At 47.0% G+C, this 17,500-nt stretch overlaps 1 protein-coding gene across 2 annotated transcripts in view; it reads left to right on the top strand.

Annotated features, from left to right (window-relative positions):
• LOC135826503 (uncharacterized) overlaps nt 1-17,500 on the top strand; it is a 41,937-nt gene that overhangs the window by 14,837 nt on the left and 9,600 nt on the right. Inside the window, exons 12-30 of one of the 2 annotated variants that reach the window (XM_065339110.1) lie at nt 307-429; nt 2,731-2,862; nt 3,600-3,722; nt 4,163-4,291; nt 4,568-4,702; nt 5,041-5,157; nt 5,854-6,132; nt 6,794-7,120; nt 8,117-8,470; nt 8,893-8,966; nt 9,413-9,496; nt 10,527-10,571; nt 10,970-11,023; nt 11,833-11,922; nt 12,113-12,202; nt 14,047-14,100; nt 15,675-15,734; nt 16,257-16,313; nt 16,738-17,085. In XM_065339110.1, coding sequence (XP_065195182.1) covers nt 307-429; nt 2,731-2,862; nt 3,600-3,722; nt 4,163-4,291; nt 4,568-4,702; nt 5,041-5,157; nt 5,854-6,132; nt 6,794-7,120; nt 8,117-8,470; nt 8,893-8,966; nt 9,413-9,496; nt 10,527-10,571; nt 10,970-11,023; nt 11,833-11,922; nt 12,113-12,202; nt 14,047-14,100; nt 15,675-15,734; nt 16,257-16,313; nt 16,738-17,085 — 2,675 coding nt within the window. The remainder of the gene's footprint in view (nt 1-306; nt 430-2,730; nt 2,863-3,599; nt 3,723-4,162; nt 4,292-4,567; nt 4,703-5,040; nt 5,158-5,853; nt 6,133-6,793; nt 7,121-8,116; nt 8,471-8,892; nt 8,967-9,412; nt 9,497-10,526; nt 10,572-10,969; nt 11,024-11,832; nt 11,923-12,112; nt 12,203-14,046; nt 14,101-15,674; nt 15,735-16,256; nt 16,314-16,737; nt 17,086-17,500) is intronic. The other variant, XM_065339112.1, reaches the window with a different exon arrangement.

Consider the following 17,500-nt stretch of genomic DNA (forward strand, 5'->3'; position numbering starts at 1 on the left):
TCTCTCTCTCTCTGTCTCTCTCTGTCTCTGTCTCTCTCTCTGTCTCTCTCTCTGTCTCTCTCTCCCTCTGTCTGTCTGTCTCTCTGTCTCTGTCTGTCTCTGTCTCTCTCGGTCTCTCTCTCTCTCTCTCTCTCTCTCTCAAACACACACACACACACACACACACTCTCAAACACACACACACTCTCAAACACACACACACACACACACACACACACTCTCTCTCTCTCAAACACACACAAACACTCTCCCAAACATACGACCCCCCCCCCCCCCCCCACACACACACTCTCTCTCTCTGTCCAGATATCAATGAATGCCTTGTCGGGGAGGCAGTGTGCACAATGGACAGGGAGTGTGTGGACACACCGGGAAGTTTTCTCTGCAACTGCACATCTGGAACCCGAGACACTGGCGGAGTGTGTGAAGGTAGGCTGATCACGGTGGGAGAAGAATCTGATCCATAAAAGGAAACCTCGTTTAGTGTCTGTATTCCGGGAACTCACGATTGTACAGTGTGAGCCAGTACAATGACGACGCTCTGTGAAGACTGGTGAAAGATAGAAAGAAAAAGATTCGCGGTTTGTGTGAGACTACACTGGAGACCGAATTTTCCTCATCCGCTGGGACGCCACCACCCTCAAAGATCAAGGCGCAGATGCAGCTTCTAAAGCGGTGGGAGTTGAGTAGATCAGACCCACCACCAAAGTGGTCAAAGACCGAAAATCCCATTCGCTGCATCCATGCTTCCTTTATGCCAGGGCACGAGTTCCCAATTAACTGCGGGTCGCAGCACGGCTGGAAAAATCCTTCCACTCCCAAGTAGGACTTGAACCTGGTACCCTCTGTTTCTCAATCATGGTCTTAGACCATCCCACTGTGCCTGCCTAGCACTGTGCCTGCCTGGCTGGTGGAAGAACCAACAAAATTGTGAAACTACCACATATACAAGTAGAATGGACTGGAAAATTCAGATTCTGATTCTACTGATAGTGCGGCAGGCATAGTGAGATGGTTTAAGACCAGGATGGGGAAACAGGTGGTACCAGGCTCAAGGCCTGATTGGAAGCGGAAGGATTTTTCTAGCCGCGATGCGACCCTCATTCAATTGGACCTCTTGGCCTGGCACGGGGAAGCATGGATGCTGCGAATGGGATTTTCGGTCTTTGCCCACTTGTTGGTGGGTCCAATCTACTCATTTCCCAATTAGGAGCTGCATCTGTGCCTTGATCCTTGAGGGCAAAGGCGTTCCTACGAACACAGAAACTCAGCCTTACCGGGTCTCGCCCAAACCGTGATTCTGTGAATAAATAACCTGGGGAAATGTATGGAAAATAGAAGTGTAAACACGCTCACCGTCGTGTTTAGGATTCAAACGTTTTCTTGTGCCACTTATCAGGAACCAATCACCACAGTACCTTCACTGGCCTTTTATAATTTATTCTCCTTTTTAGTCGATATCATGTAATTAGGCAAATTTGCCTGTTTGTTCTTCGACTCTAAATAAACCAACAAACAAAACAGCGGGTTACAACTAGAACCAAATCAAATTGCATACGTCCAAGAGTACATAACCCAAGAGTGTGCAACTCCAGCTATGGGGTCTGCGACGGCAGAACTTCAAATCACGTGATGAACCCGTACACATTATTTGCACTCTGTGCATGATAGATACAGGGTTGTACGCAGCCCAGCTTTGGGTACAACTCTCTTGTGGTCACTTTGCACTGTTTGCCAGCATAACCTTTTGAACCATGTCACGTGATGTGAAGTTCTGCCGTCGCAGCACAGCATAGAGGTTGTGCAGGCAGTTGCACACTCTTGGGGTTACAGTCAACTTCGCCAATAACGACATTCGGCGGGGCATCAGAAAAATGTCCTTATTCGCGAAGTGTCCTTATAACCGAAGTCCCATTTGAATGTATGTGAACCCATATTTTGTATAGTATGATATGCATATCAAAATCAAGCTCTTTTCTTGCTCTATGTCAATGTGTACTTTATTTTCATATTGCAGTTGAAAGGAACTAAAAATTCAATATGCAAGGGAAATCAATTGAAAAATATGCCTTTTTGAGCCATCTACAGGGCCAGAGATATGTACATGTATGAAAATTTACTGTACAATCATGTACAACTACATGTACATTGTATACATATACATGTAGGTGTGCTGGTAAATCCAACAATTTTGATAAAAAAAGGAAGAAAAAGCCCCCCCCCCCTTGGCTGCATTTTCTTGCATGTGTGCAATAATATCCATCACCGGTACCAGTGCACCATAGGTTCTGGTACTTCTGCATGACAGGTACATGTACTTGACTGACAGGTACTTGAAATAGCTGTCAAAAGCCCAGAAAGTCGTTATTCAAGCAGTGAATATGACCACGGGGCACTAAAAGCATGTCGCTATACGCGAATTGTCGTTATTCAGATAGTCGTTATATCCGAAGTCAAATGTATACAGTTAGATGGGACTTTGCTCTGGGCATGGAAATTCGGTCGTTATTCGCGAATTGTCGTTATATCCGCAGTCGTTATTAGCGAAGTTGACTGTATGTACTCTTGATACGTCTAATTAGCTAGAGAAACAGTAAGTGCTACGAAATCCAAAAACAGGTAATGTAATTGGCACTGGGAAGCGTGATTTGCTTATTCGAGTGTTTCCCTAGACCAGTTCAAAGGTATTCCAATCCACCAGTGCTTACTCTATTGTTCTTTGCTATGCAGATGTGGATGAGTGTATGGAAGGACTACACAACTGCATTGACTCGAACAGTGTTTGCCAGAACAGTATTGGGAATTTCTCCTGTAACTGCACGACTGGCTATCGGACAGACACTGGGGGTGGACCCTGTGTGAGTAAGTGACCTTGAAGCAATATTTCATCTCACCGAGATCTTAATTTTAAAAGATTATGTTGTTGGTGACACAAGGCTGGTTCTGTAGCTATTTACTGATTTTACTCCATGCTATATGGCCGCCTTTAATATTGCGGTTTCTCTCTCGCTCTCATACGTGCTTTCTCTCTATCTCTTTCCCTCTCTCCCTCTCTCCCTCTCTGTCTCCCTCTCTGTCTCTCTGTCTCTCTGTATCTCTGTCTTTCTGTCTCTCTGTCTTTCTGTCTCTCTGTCTCTCTGTCTCTCTGTCTCTATGTATCTCTCTGTCTCTCTCTCTCTCTCTGCCTCTCTCTCTGTGTCTGTCTGTCTGTCTGTCTGTCTGTCTGTCTGTCTGTCTGTCTCTCTGTCTCTCTGTCTCTCTGTCTCTCTGTCTGTCTCTCTCTCTCTCTCTCTCTCTCTGTCTCTCTGTCTCTCTGTCTCTCTGTCTCTCTGTCTCTCTGTCTCTCTGTCTCTCTGTCTGTCTCTCTCTCTCTCTCTCTCTCTCTCTCTCTCTCTCTCTCTCTCTCTCTCTCTCTCTCTCTCTCTCTCTCTCTCTCTCTCTCTCTCTCTCTCTCTCTCTCTCTCTCTCTCTCTCTCTCTCTGTCTCTCTGTCTCTCTCTCTGTCTCTCTCTCTCTCTGTCTCTGTCTCTCTGTCTCTCTCTCTCTCTCTCTCTCTCTCTCTCTCTCTCTCTCTCTCTCTCTCTCTCTCTCTCTCTCCAGATATCAATGAATGCCTTACCGGGGAGGCAGACTGCACGATGGACAGGGAGTGTGTGGACACACCGGGAAGTTTTCTATGCAACTGCACATCTGGCACCCGAGACACTGGCAACGTGTGCGAAGGTAAGCTGATCACTTTGGGTTTTTGTTTGTTGCATACAAGCCAAATAGAATCAGAGACAAGTAAGAACTCCCATGACCTACGACCAAACGCTTGCTGAACTTGGACTGGCTGAGGGCGGTTGACCAATCATTGTACGTGTGAAGTTCAGAGCCAGGATAGCCTCTACAAGTAGTCTGCGTAGTAGGGTTCGATCGCCCACTGCATGGTTGCAAGCTCAGAATAGAACTTTTTAGTCGATCTCATGTAATAAGGCAACACTGCCTGTTTGTTCTTCGACATTAAATAAACCAATCCACTCCAATCCAAACCAAGATTTACCGTGGCCGAAATCGCCGCAATGAATACCGTTTCATGTTTCATGTCATCCAACATCTCTGTAACTCGGTTGTTATCATTCTGATTCTGATTTCAATTACAATTTGTGTTCCTCTTTGTTCAGATATTGATGAGTGTATAGAGGGCCTCCATAATTGCCATGGCAACAATTCATTCTGTCGGAACACGCCGGGCAACTTCACTTGCGAGTGCAGCAGTGGATACGAGAGCAATGTCAATGGGCAGTGCAATAGTGAGTGGAAAAGGAATACCGTTCCTCTGCATTTGTGTGTGTGTGTGTGTGTATGTGTGTGTGTATGTGTGTGTGTGTGTGTGTGTGTGTGTGTGTGTGTGTGTGTGTGTGTGTGTGTGTGTGTGTGCGTGTGTGTGTGCGTGTGTGCGTGTGTGTGTGTGTATGCGCTTGAGTATGCGTTTATGATTTAAAAAATCCCCCACAAAAAGCATTGCATTGTAAAACTAAACAGTGTCGCTGCATTCCCCTTCCAATACTGTTTGTCTTCCTATGCAGATATCAATGAATGTCTGAGTGACTTGCACAACTGTTCGCAAGATCGGGACTGCATTGACACACAGGGAGCATTCACGTGTCCGTGTCGTAACGGCAGCGCAGCAAGCAGCAGCCCGAACATAACGGCATGTGTCGGTAAGTTTGTCACATATGCATTAGCCATTTGATTGCTATTCTGGAATGTTCTGCTTGTCGGAATCTGCTCTAAGGAAAACATCTCAGGAATTGCACAAAATGATATACATGTCCCACCATCACCTCTCCACCTCGGTGCAGCCCCTGTTCAGTAGTTGTCTCATTTGTCCTAGTCTTAGTTTCATCGTCTTTCGTTATTACTTTCGAGCTGTGTATGTGTGTGACGGTGTATGAGTTTGTGTTTGTGTGTGTATGCATGTGCACGGTTGGGAGTACATGCATGCTTGTGTGTATAAATTTGCGTGTGTTTGTGTGCAAACCTACTTGGGTTTATTCAGATATCGATGAGTGTACGGATGGGCTGCACACTTGCCCTCCTACTCAGCTCTGCATCAACCTACAGCCCTTCTTTGAGTGCCAGTGCCCACCAGGAGCGTTCATAAATGGCTCACAATGTACGTAACATCTGTTCGGAAGAACAGCTCCTGTGGAGTACTGCAATTTTAACGTCAATTTAAGTTAGTAATCTCCAGATTTTTGTGGGTTAGCAAGGTGATATTCTAACGAATTCTGTCTCAAAACCGGCAAATGACTACACATGTACATATCGTTTTGCACATAACGACTTCAAAGGTTCAAAGGTTAACGATTCTTTCAAATTCGTTAACTCGTTAGAATTAAATGTTCGTTAACATTACTGGTCTTACAGTATTACACATAGTCCTAAAGGACCCGACATTTGTACATTTCAAATTCCCCTTCCTAACTGCTGCACGTTGGGTTCTGTATGATCTCTGAAAGTTCAGTGTGGAGTTGCACGGCAGGGTTTTATTCCAACTGAAACGTTGGCCACCTTACCTTTTTCGGCTCAGATCCGTTAAGTATTTCTGTTTGAATAAAGGGTTCAGTTTGAAAGCACACCATTTTCAACACACCGTATTTCCCCGAATATACGTCGCACCTTTTTACATTAATAGTCAAGGGCCCAAAGGGTGGTGCGTGACTTACAATCGAGCATGGCTTACTACTGAAGTGATCATATCAATACAATATGTCTCAAACCTGAAAATGGGGGTCGACTTTTAATCGGGAACATACAGTATATAACACCTATCACTAGGCCTTGTCTGTCGGAACTCTTCGCATTTCAGGTGACACGACGTTCACTGTGGAGCTGCCCGCGGAAGACGCGGAGCGGATCAACGCCAGCCGCTCCGTGTTCATCTACGAGCTGGCGGTGGGCCGCTGGTCACGACTGCAGGTGGTGGCCGACCTGCAGGAGCGCCTCGTCGTCAACCCGGCCATGCTGACCAACAGCACGGTGGCCATTGTGATAGTGGACACGGCCATGGAGAATACCAGTGACACGGGACTTGTACGTGGCAGCATGGCCAGGGTCGTGTACAACGGACAACTGGAACCCAGAGCTGGTGAGGGTGCCCAACAGGGAATTACACATACCAGTGAAATGACTTCATATTATTTATTATGCAATTGTCAATTATGCAATGAACAAAACTATATGCGCACTCATATCACCACCTTAGCAATGAATAGAGTATTCCAGAATGTTTTCTTGTCACAACTATCAATGGAATTTGTGACTAAAGGGAATGACAAGAAAACGTTCTGGATCACTTCATTCGTTGCTATGGTTATGGTTGTGATATGAGTGCGCATATAGTTTTATTCATTGCATGATTATTGTCTCCATGTCGCCTATTGACTCTCTTTTGTAGAGCCCTATGATAATGCAGTAGGCAAGCATCGATAATGTGATCACACTCGACCTCTAGTGTGCTTATGCCATCACTTTCCGTGTTTCTTATAATTTTAGGAAATGACAATCAGTTTCCGTGGCAGACGAGGCTCCATCTCTCTGTTTTGTTTTCCTGTCTGTTTATATTTTTTCCTACGGATGTGGAGAACTCGGCCTTCAGCCGAGTCTGACGCGAACCGTGAAATTTTTAATTTTTTTATTTTATATTGTTTTGCCTGTCGGTCTATCGCTCTGTTTCGTCTGTCTGTCTGCCCATCTGTCTTTACAACAAACAATCCACATCTCTCTCTATTTCTCTTTCTCGTGAACAGTGTTTGATTGGATCAACATGGCGCTGGCGGATCGCGACTCCTTCCTCACCCTAAACAGAACGGACGGAGTTCTCGCTGCCAGGCTAATATCGCAGCCACCACTGGTCGGTGATGGATTCTTCGCTGAATATCGTCTGATCGGTGCTGCAGATTCCCCGTGGATACCTGTGGTACAGGATATGTTCCCGGTGGAGGAAGAGAGCGACTATGAGTTGAGATTTGGATCCTCCCTGATCCTCTCTGATGGCCGTCGGCGGCGAAGAAAGCGCCAGGTTGGCATCATGCCTGACATCACGATTCCGATACCGTTCGTCACCGACATTCCCGGTGAGTGAGCGAGCGAGCGAGCGTGTGTGTGTGTGTGTGTGTGTGTGTGTGTGTGTGTGTGTGTGTGTGTGTATGTGTGTGTGTACCTATTGCTATTGTCCAACCAGGGGGTATACTTGTACATAACTGCCAACCTTTCTAAACCTGACATCGGGACAATGACATACCTACGTTTGAAAATGCACTCAAATGTAGCTGTGAGGCGTGTGACAAATACACTTTTGGGTGCCTGCTACCACCCACGATATCGGGACGGTACCGGCCAAATCGGGGTGGTTGGTAGGTATGGATATATACCGTGATACGGTGTATTGGAGCCGGGCTTAGTCCTGTACAAGTTGATGTCAGGGCTAGGCTTTTTTTCAATTCAGGCTCCTATTCAAAACCAGGTATTTCTGTGCATGTCAACGCTAAACCAGGTATTTATATGCATGTCAACACTAAAACCAGGTATTTATATTCATGTCAACACTAAAACCAGGTATTCCTATGCATGTCAACACTAAAACCAGACTCGTAGCCCGGGTCGTTTTGTATTAAATTTTACATTTACTGGAGTGTGTGCACAGTCGAGTCACTGTGTATGCATCGGTATGCTGTGCTGGGTGAAGTCCAAGCCTGTTCGGGGTTTCTTTTAAGAATCGCCCAACATTACCGAACTCGCATGCGTTCCTGTTGCTGCTACGAAACTCTCTCAATAATGAATCGGCAAATTTCCAGGCTTCGCCCATCCACAAGGTAAAACAATAAAAAAAACTGGCTCTTCGTCCGAGTCTAAAAAACTAAAGCTAAAGAAAGGCAATAAAGACTAATAGGGCCTTGTTTTGTTACAAGGATGGCAACAGGAAAGGCAGAATATATCATAAACAGGCGTGAAGTTGCATTGAGATGATGGGAACGATGGGAATTTGCAGCGAAGAGATTGCTTGCTTTTTGGATGGTGTAGGATTTTCCGTGCATTCGATTTGCATGGTGGTTCTATTTTTCTGTACACAGCTGACCCGATCATACCAACCACTACCCCTCTGGCTACCACCACCATGCCGTTAGCCACCGCGCAAGCACCAAGCAGCGAAGCGGCCACCACCACCACCACCGCCGCAGCCACCACCACCACACCGCAGACGCCACGCATCATCGTGCTGACCCCAGCCGCCACGACGCAAGCAGTGCAGGAGGAAGAGGCCACCGCGGCCGCTGCGGCAAGTTCCAGTGATCTGGCTGTGATTGCTGGTGCCGGTGCGGCAGGACTCGTCTGTTTCCTTCTCGCTATCATGCTGATTGTAGCCGCGTGTAGGAGGAGATCGCGGAGCAAGAAGGCAGCCTATCAGATTAGCAACGCCCCGCTAGGTAAGATGTGTGTGTGTGTATTTGTGTGTGTATGTGTCAGTGTGTGTGTGTGTGGGGGGGGGGGGGGGGTGCGTGCGTGCGTACGTGTGTATCAAGGTGTATGTGTGGGTGTGTGTGTGTGTGTGAGTCTACTCCACTTTACTATTTCGTGCAGATATGGAGGTGTGTGCAGAAGTGATGGGGTGTACGGGTATGGTTGTGTCTATGTGTGCGTGTACCTTTGGCCGCAGAGACCCACTGCCGAGTGTCAGGTATAGTTTCCTTCCTAATCAAATTGTACACAGACTAACATGTTTGTAGTGTTGCCTATCGCGTTTCTGTATGACTGTGTACATGTTCAATCGTGTTGTGTGCAATTGTGATTGTGTGTATGTGTGCAATTGTGTATCTGTATGTGCTAATGTGTATGTGGCGTGCCACAGACTTTGATCAGCTCAGCAATCCCAGTGTACAGAGCAATCAGCATTTACATTCTCCGCAGCACGCTATACCGCCGGTAAAGATGTGATTAAAGGAGTGCTGTTGTTTTTAGATAGATGCTCTGCGTAGAGGTTGTGCAATAAGCCTGTTGTTGCGCAATGACGTGATTTGTACCATAAACACCCCACACAGCAACCTGGGCATGGTCGTCTGGGGTGTTGAACAGTGCATTGCTAATCCCAGTGTACTCACATGCATCACTCATACCTTCCATATTTGGCAATGGGCTTTTGCATCATCAGTTGATAATTCAAAGCGTACCATAGCGATACACAATTTGACGTTACTATTAACAGGGTAGATGTCTGTATATAGTGACAAAAGTATCTGGGTGTGGCTTATACTCCGGGAAATATGGCACATGCATGAGGTGCAAGATGAATAAAATGAGATCTTGCTAAAGGTCTCTTTGTGCACGAGTTCTCTCCAGAGCAAATCTGTTTGATACATGCTTGAATGCAGGCATGGGATGGATCAGCTGGCACACACCCTAATGGTGACATGGCAATGTATCAGATGACTGAGGCATCAACACATCAGAACCTGGTGAGCTGGATGATGTGAACCCAGATGTGTTCGTCTGTGTGCGTGCAAGCGTGAGAGTGTTACAGATAGTGTGTGTGAGTGTGTGTCTGTCTGTGCGTCCCAGGATTCTTCTTGGACAGTCTGGCATCTATTACCTCTTTAGTTGCGCTCTCTATCTCTGTTTTCTGTGTGTCTATGCCTCTGATGGGGTCTGCGATGGCAGAACTTCACATCACGTGACGAACCCTTACACATTATTTTCACCCTATGCATGATATATACAGGGTTGTGCGCAACCCTGCTTTGGGTTCAACTCTCTGGTGGTCACTTTGCACTGTTTGCCAGAGTAACCTTTTGAACTATGTCACGTAATGTGAAGTTCTGCCATCACATCACTGTATAGAGGTTGTGCAGGCAGTTGCACACTCTTGGGGTTATGTCGTCTTGCTGATATGCATCTGGCCATTCAGTTTGCAGGGTGTTGACATGGCTATCCAAGCATTGGTGGTTCATTGGTAGAATCCTTGCCTGAAACATGGCAGGCCTGGGTTCAATTCCCGGCCAATGCATGTTCTTCTTGAAAAATTCCCAGAGGTCAGAGGGTGAGCGAGCATTTAGGTCCTATTGAACGGCACCCTGGGTTCGTAATTATTGATTTTGTTTTTAATTCTTTCGGATGCATGGTTCCGACGGTTTACACAGCACGTGGAGCTAAACGGAAAAGTTGTACACCTAAACGGAACTATTTCTTCACTGTGGTTAGTGTTCCCACGACAGCACCGCTCACAGGATGGACTTTTGCGGATCCTTCACGCCCGTGTAGATGCGCAAAAACTATACAAACGGAGATGCAGCTCGGATCATCGCTGATCGCGTAAATGCACCAAAACGGACGGAAACGCGCCGATGAAGAAATACGGGATTGAAAGCGGAAAATGTCAACGGCAGTACTGTAGAGCTGCCCTTATCCAGGCAGGTTGGGATCAGACACAATTGGTTTTTCTAATTGTATTGCCTCTTAATTAAACCATTCTCTGTGTCTTTCCGTTAGGCAACAAGCACGTTCAGAAAGAACCAGTCACGTGATCGAATGCAGGTGAGTAGTCTGTTGAAATGTCATGTGATCAAATGCCAGTGTGTCGTGTGTTGGAAGTTAGTGTCATGTGACCGAAGTGCCGGCGAGCATTGTGTTAAAGTATCACATGACCGAGCGCCGGTGAGTAGTGTGTTGTGATTTGGTGTCATGTGACCGAATTCCAGTGAGCGGTGTGTTGAAATGTCACATGACCGAATGCCAGTGATCTGTGTGTTGATATTAAGTATCACATGACCGAAAGTGCCAGCGAGTCGTGTGTTGAAATGCCAGGTCTCCATGTTGGCCGTATAAATAGAAAAAAGCTTAGAACGTGTTGACTAAGTTTCCCTCTTGGATGTTGTTGTCTTGTTCTCACTCATTCGCCGTGTTGTAACTTGTGCCCCTCTCTCCCCTGGTAGGTGAACATGCAGATGAGCAACGGTGGCCGAAAACCAGAAGTGGAATATGACGCGGTATGTTGCTCACACACAGGCACCGCACGGATTTTCCTGCTTGTGCTGCCGTCAGCACAACATTTTCCGGGCCATAGCCAGTCTAAAACAGTAACCCTCTAGAACATTACACTGCACTCATTGCGGTGAGTGTATTCTATAAAATCGACGTTTCGTGACGCATCGGTAAGCAAAAAATTGTAGGCAAGAGTGTGCGACTCGGTAATCTGTTCGCCCAAGGCTGAGCTTCTTTTCGTGAGCATTTGGCCCACTGAGGCCACTCTTTGCAAGTACAGTGTGTACATACCTAAAGCACTAGGTTAAAGCTACTGTTTAAAAAAAGAAAAAGTGAATGCAACCACAGCAACAGACTGTAGATCCTGCTCAATAGGTCTTTTAATCATGACCAGCTGTACAAGCAGCACAACAAGTTGTTGTGCTGCTTGTACAGCTGCTCGGTCAAGTCAAGAAAGGTATTGCCTTGTGCACATTGATCTCTGCCAGAAAAGGCCACTGGGGATGAGTTAAAAACTCCCAGATGAGCATCCATTTGCTTTTGGAGGATTGCTTGATAACGGAATATTTAGTTTATATGTAAGCTCTGTCCACTATGGTTTTGAGCATTGAGTGGACAGCGGACACATTCTGCTGTGTGAAAGAGCTCACCAGGTACTCAACTAACATGCATTCGAACTGTTGGCTGGTAATGCGACTAGGACCCGTGCAGTGACTTTTTCATTAAAAATGATGTGAAAATGATGTTGATGGTGGTTGTTCATGTTTGTGCAAAATTCTTGTCGACTCGCTGTCCCTTTGCTTGGCCAATGCAGGTGGCAACGTCGTCACAGGACAATATTGACAGCACTTACTTCACACATCTACAGGGTTCCCAGCCCAGAGGCCAACAGCAGGAGCGCCAGGTAAACAGTCGGTGGAGTACCGGGAACTGTGAATCACGCAGCAAGCTTTCAACCTTATCAAAAATACACCCCATGTCCTGGCATGGTCTGGTGTGATATCGACTGAATGCTTTTTTCATACAAAATCATTGTGGAGATTTTGTCCATCTGTTTGTTTGTTTGTTATTGTTTGTTTGTTTGGTACATACAGGTGGCTGCCTCTCCACCCAGCAATGTGGACAGTACGTACTTCACGCATCTCCAAAATGCCACACCCCAAAGCCAGGCGCGACAGCAGAAGGTAAGCAATGTGTGCCGTCACCAAGGCTTGCTTGTCTCAACAGTCGCCCAAACCACCCCGGCTTCCGGTCCGAAGAGCCGAGGGAAAATGAGAAGAACATTCTGCGCTAGCGAAGACAAAGCCAAACGCAGCATACGGCCTCCCAGTATAGTGGAACTCCCTTCAATTTAGACTATGTCTTTGGGCAACCCTCAAATACAAGGCATCTGCTCCTAATACTGTATTTTATTATACCCTGTTGTAAAACGACTACCCCTCGTTAAGTCGGTTTCTAGGTCATTACAGGACTGACTTATAACCGGTAAAATACAGTTCTGTGGATACGGTGGAACTCTGGTAAGATGTACTTCCGCTGGGTAACAGGAAAGTGTACTTACACTACGTGATGTACTTCTCATCCAAACCTACTTCAATACTGGGCACTGAGGACAACATCACTCCGGACAGTATCCGTACTAGGCAAGTGTTCGTCTTATCAGAGGATATCTTTTGAAAGCAAGTGTTTGTTTTATCAGAGTACTTCCTCCGCGTCATTAAAATTGTCGCTTCCCAGAGCAATTTTTCGAAAATTATTTTGTCCACTGGAAGGGCAAAGAAATCAGCTAGAGCATTCTCGACGGACCAAGCTTTAGTTTGTGGCCCCCCGCTTCGCTGCAACTGCAGCTAAGGTCGACATCTTCATCAGAGTTTGAGGCAGATCCTTCAGCACTCAACAAGATGCTGAACAAGAGAAGACGCGCGTTCAAATTCAGGTCAAGAAACTTCGTTTTCAGGCGATCCATGCCTCCAGGTGGCAGGCGATGAAGGCAAGCTAGCATTTTTCAAGTACACTGTAACGACCTTCCAGCGGGATAGGGTAAGCAGTTCCGCACCTTCTTTCCTTGGCAAGCACTTCGCTAATTTTGTTGGTGTTTTCAGACCTGCTACCTTCGCAGCAACATGCGCCACAAGTAGCGCATTTTAGGAATTTGAGACCACTTTGTTCTTGCCATCGTCAACTTCAGCAGTTCGTATTCAGGAGAGATACCAAGATTCTTATACCCGAGCTTGCAGTCTTGACAAATGCCCACGTGAACGATGTGAGACAGCACGAACTCCAGAAAACGAAATGCGCTCTGGGGCGGAATAGTGCGGAGCGCGATGAATTTGCTTGGTGCGGAAGAGAGCTCCGACAAAGTTCGAGACCGCCACGCCTTCAGTGACAAGTAGACATTCCGCAGGAAGGGTTACACCAGTGTTCGAACACAGAAAACAGCGATTCCGACAGTCTGACTAAGACGAGCCAAGTCACAAATATTGCGATGTGCGAAGCGACAATTTTAACGACGCGGAGGAAGTACATTCAGTGAAACCTGTCTAAGGCAACCGCTCAAGGAACCTGTCACCAGGTGGTCTCCTTATCCAGGGTCATTTGACTGGAAACAGCATCCCTTGGTCCTGGTAGCAGTGGTCTTCTTGGACAGGTGGTCGCCTTATCCGAGTGGTCGCCTTGACAGGTTTTTACTGTCACGAGATGTACTGATCAAGTGCAGTCTTATCTAGAGTATGAATTAAGCATGTGTACGTCAGATCAGATTATTACTCAATCTGCGGACGCTTCTTATCAGATTAGCAGTTGCGTAGCTCATGTCTAGTCAGCTAAGTCTAGTCACCACACCAGCAAATAGCCGTCATAGGTACAACATAGTCAAAATGGGCAAACTGGTGACCATGAGGTTGCCGCTGGTACATGGTCACCACACCACAGATGTACTCTGGTACAGGGTCACCACACCACAGAAGTTCGAGCTACTCGCATGGATTACGTAATGAATGCGTTCCACTGTGTTTCTCTGTGTTTGTAGCAACAGGAAGCTGACACTGCGGAATACGCTGACGCTGTGGAGCTAGGCCATGCGGTACGTTGAAGCTGCACTGCAAACTGTCCACATTTGCTATTTTTTGTTTCAATTACCGTATTTTTCGGAGTATAAGCCGTACTGAAGCACAACCCCCCCCCCCCCCCGCCATTTTTTTGCATGAGATATAGACATCTTCCCTATTTATCACCGTTAATTTTTTCATCACCGGAGTATAAGCCGCACCTCCCTTCCGGGGGTGAATTTTGAGTGTTCAAAGTGCGGCTTATACTCCGTAAAATACGATACCAGAACTTCTTTTTTTCCATTGTGTTGCTTTTGCCCGTAAAAGAGGCTGTTCTACTAAAAAAAAAAAAAAAAAAAAAAACAGAACTGAAGCCTAGTAGATTCAGGTAAACCCTCTCAACTTTCTCAGCCAACAACTCCTGGTCAATGAATGGTGCAAAAGAGGTAGGGGTGAAAGGGGTGATCCAGGTACCCGGGTACCCGTCTGTTTAGCTGCTGATCCGTTAGCAAACGAGTGCCCGTTAGTCGTGTACGACGGTACAGTACGGTATTATTAGCTGGCTTGTACAGTCGTACAGTTCGATGTACAGTTTGAATGTGTTGTTGCTGGTTCGATCCTGCTACATAGCAGGGAGTAGTACAATATTGTACTACTCCCTGCTACATATGACAATTTGGACTAGCTGTTTTGCATGTAGCGCAGTAAGTGTGTATGCTGCGCTTGTCGCGATGTTGTGCACTTGCTGTGAATTGCATGACATCACATGTCCTCCTGGCACGAAATGAGAAAGGCTATTGTATAGTAACTGCTACTATTAGCTGCTAAAGGGTACCCGATAACCCGCACGTTAAGCCAGGTACCCGTTTGTAACCTTTTAAAAGGGTAGCCATTTCACCCCTAAAAATAAGTATGTGAGAAAGTTGTCACTGTTTTGACATTGTAGTACGCCGGTGGTACCCACTGTTGTTTGATATGAGTAATCTTCATGGTTTCACTATGTAGCTGGCCCCACTAGCGCTATCTTTTAAAGTGTTAATGGATGTGTAGACATACAATGAAGTAACTGTGTGGCATGGGTATGAACGAAGGCTGAAATTGCATCACAGCTTCATGCAATTTCCCAATCCACATCCGCCCACAACTTAATTTTCTACCGTTCGTTGTGAATTTGTCTATTTGTAGAAGGTGATGCCGATTTTTATAGCATCAATGTGACTCATATAGGCAGGGTGGTTGAGTGGAGGTAGAAACAACATGGCCGACATCATGTGACCCATAGACACAGGGGTTGAGTGGAGGTGAAACCAACATGACAGATATCAGTTGAACTGAGGGTTGAGTGCAGGTAGAATCAACATGGCGGACATCACGTGACACAAAGATGAAGAGGTTCAGGGATGGAGCCGACATGGCCGATACGAGACCTATAGATGCAGGGGTTCGGTGGAAGCGGAACCAATATTATGGTTGTCCAGGATTATCACGTGATAGATACGCAACCACTATACACATTATTGGGGTAGTTTATTAGCCATTATTTGCAGACATTTTATTAGGAGATAAAAAATTGGATGTTGTTGATGCATATTTTGTCCAACTGTTTCAGAAACCGGCAGGTCAGTCGCCTGACCCGGTATATGATGATGCTGCTGAGCATATGCGTGGGGTAGGGCTAGTCACTTCTTGTGTCTTTTTTATTGTGATCATTGTGTCCCTCGTTGTTTTACTTATGGCACACGTGTACACATTTGCAATTCTGTGTGCATCCACACACTCGAGATGTCTGTGTCAAGCTGAGTTTTCTCTTAGTGGCTATCTGTCTCACGTTCATTCTCTCCCCCCCCCCCCCCACACACACTCACTTGCTATCTCTCTCTCTCTCTCTCTATCTATCTATCTATCTATCTATCTATCTATCTCTCTCTCTCTCTCTCTCTCTCTCTCTCTCTCTCTCTCTCTCTCTCACTCACTCACTCACTCACTCACTCACTCACTCACTCACTCACTCACACACTCTCTCTCTCTCTCTCTCTCTCTCTCTCTCTCTCTCTCCTACACACTCTCTCTCATGCCCTCCCCACACACTCTGCCTCGCTCCAACCCCCTCCCTCTTTTGCTCCCTCTTTCGCTCCCTCTTTCGCTATCGCTGACTGGTCTTTGTTTGTTTACGTGTTCACGATTGTTACAGAAGCCAGCTGTTAAGGAAGCCGAGCCAGTATACGATGACGCGGAAAAGCTGCATGGGGTGAGGCTTAGTCCGTTTGGATAAAAGCAGGACATTACCGTGGGTATCGTGCCGTATTCGGTGGGGAAGTCTGCATGTAGTGGCATAAGGCTAACCCTTTCATTTCCCTCTGGCTTGGCTGTATCCTTAGATCTTTCCTATCGCCAACCTTCTGACGGTGCGTGTGTGTGTGTGTGTGTTTGTGTGTGTGTGTGTGTGTTCGTGTGTGTGTGTGTGTGCGTGTGCGTGTGCGTGTGTGTGTGTGTGTGCGTGTGTGTGCGTGTGCATGTCTGTGCATACCTGTTTGCGTGTTTCTGGGTGGGTGGACGTGCATGCGTTCTTGGGTGGGCACGTATGTGCGTGGTAGTGTGTTTCCGTGTGTTTCTGTGTATATGTATGTTTCAGCGTGTTCATGTTCTGTTTCAATCCTCTTTGCACCACCCAGCTGCCGAAGGCAAAGGGCATCCCAAATCCATTCGGCAACTTTTCTGCCTACAAAGTGAAAGAAAAGCTAGCGTCGCCGGAGAAAGACTCTGCTCCGGTCTCCAACCCGATGTATGGTGAGCAGCAAAAGTCACAGCCTCCTCTCCCACCCAAACCTACAGGACATGTGAGCTCACCCATCAGGGATCGCAGCACCTCGGCAGGGGCGGTGCAATCACCCATCAGGGATCGCAGCACCTCGGCAGGGGCATTGCAGGTGTCAAGCAGCGGGAAGCCTCCGCCGATCTATGATGCTGTGCCGCCGCCTGTGCCTCCTCCGCCTAAAAACATTCCTTACGGCGATGATTCGGTGAGCAGCTGTTTCAGAATTGTGTGTGTGTGTGGGGGGGGGGGGGAATGGATGTGTGTGTGTGTGGGGGGGGGGGGGGGAATGGATGTGTGTGTGTGGGGGGGGGGGATGGATGTGTGTGTGGGGGGGGGGGGGGGATGGATGTGTGTGGGGGGGGGGGGGGATGGATGTGTGTGTGTGGGGGGGGGGGGGAATGGATGTGTGTGTGTGGGGGGGGGATGGATGTGTGTGTGTGGGGGGGGGGAGGGGGATGGATGTGTGTGTGTGTGTGTGTGTGTGTGTGTACCTACTACCTTGGGTCGATCATCGATACGTCTGGCCGGTGTTCGATTGACATCTCCTCCAGAATTGCGGCTGCCTCCTGTGCGTTTGGCTCCCTGCAGAAGCCAGTTTTCAACAACCACCATATGTCCAT

Source organism: Sycon ciliatum, chromosome 10 (assembly GCF_964019385.1).
Source record: "Sycon ciliatum chromosome 10, ocSycCili1.1, whole genome shotgun sequence".
Taxonomy (NCBI): Eukaryota; Metazoa; Porifera; class Calcarea; order Leucosolenida; family Sycettidae; genus Sycon; species Sycon ciliatum.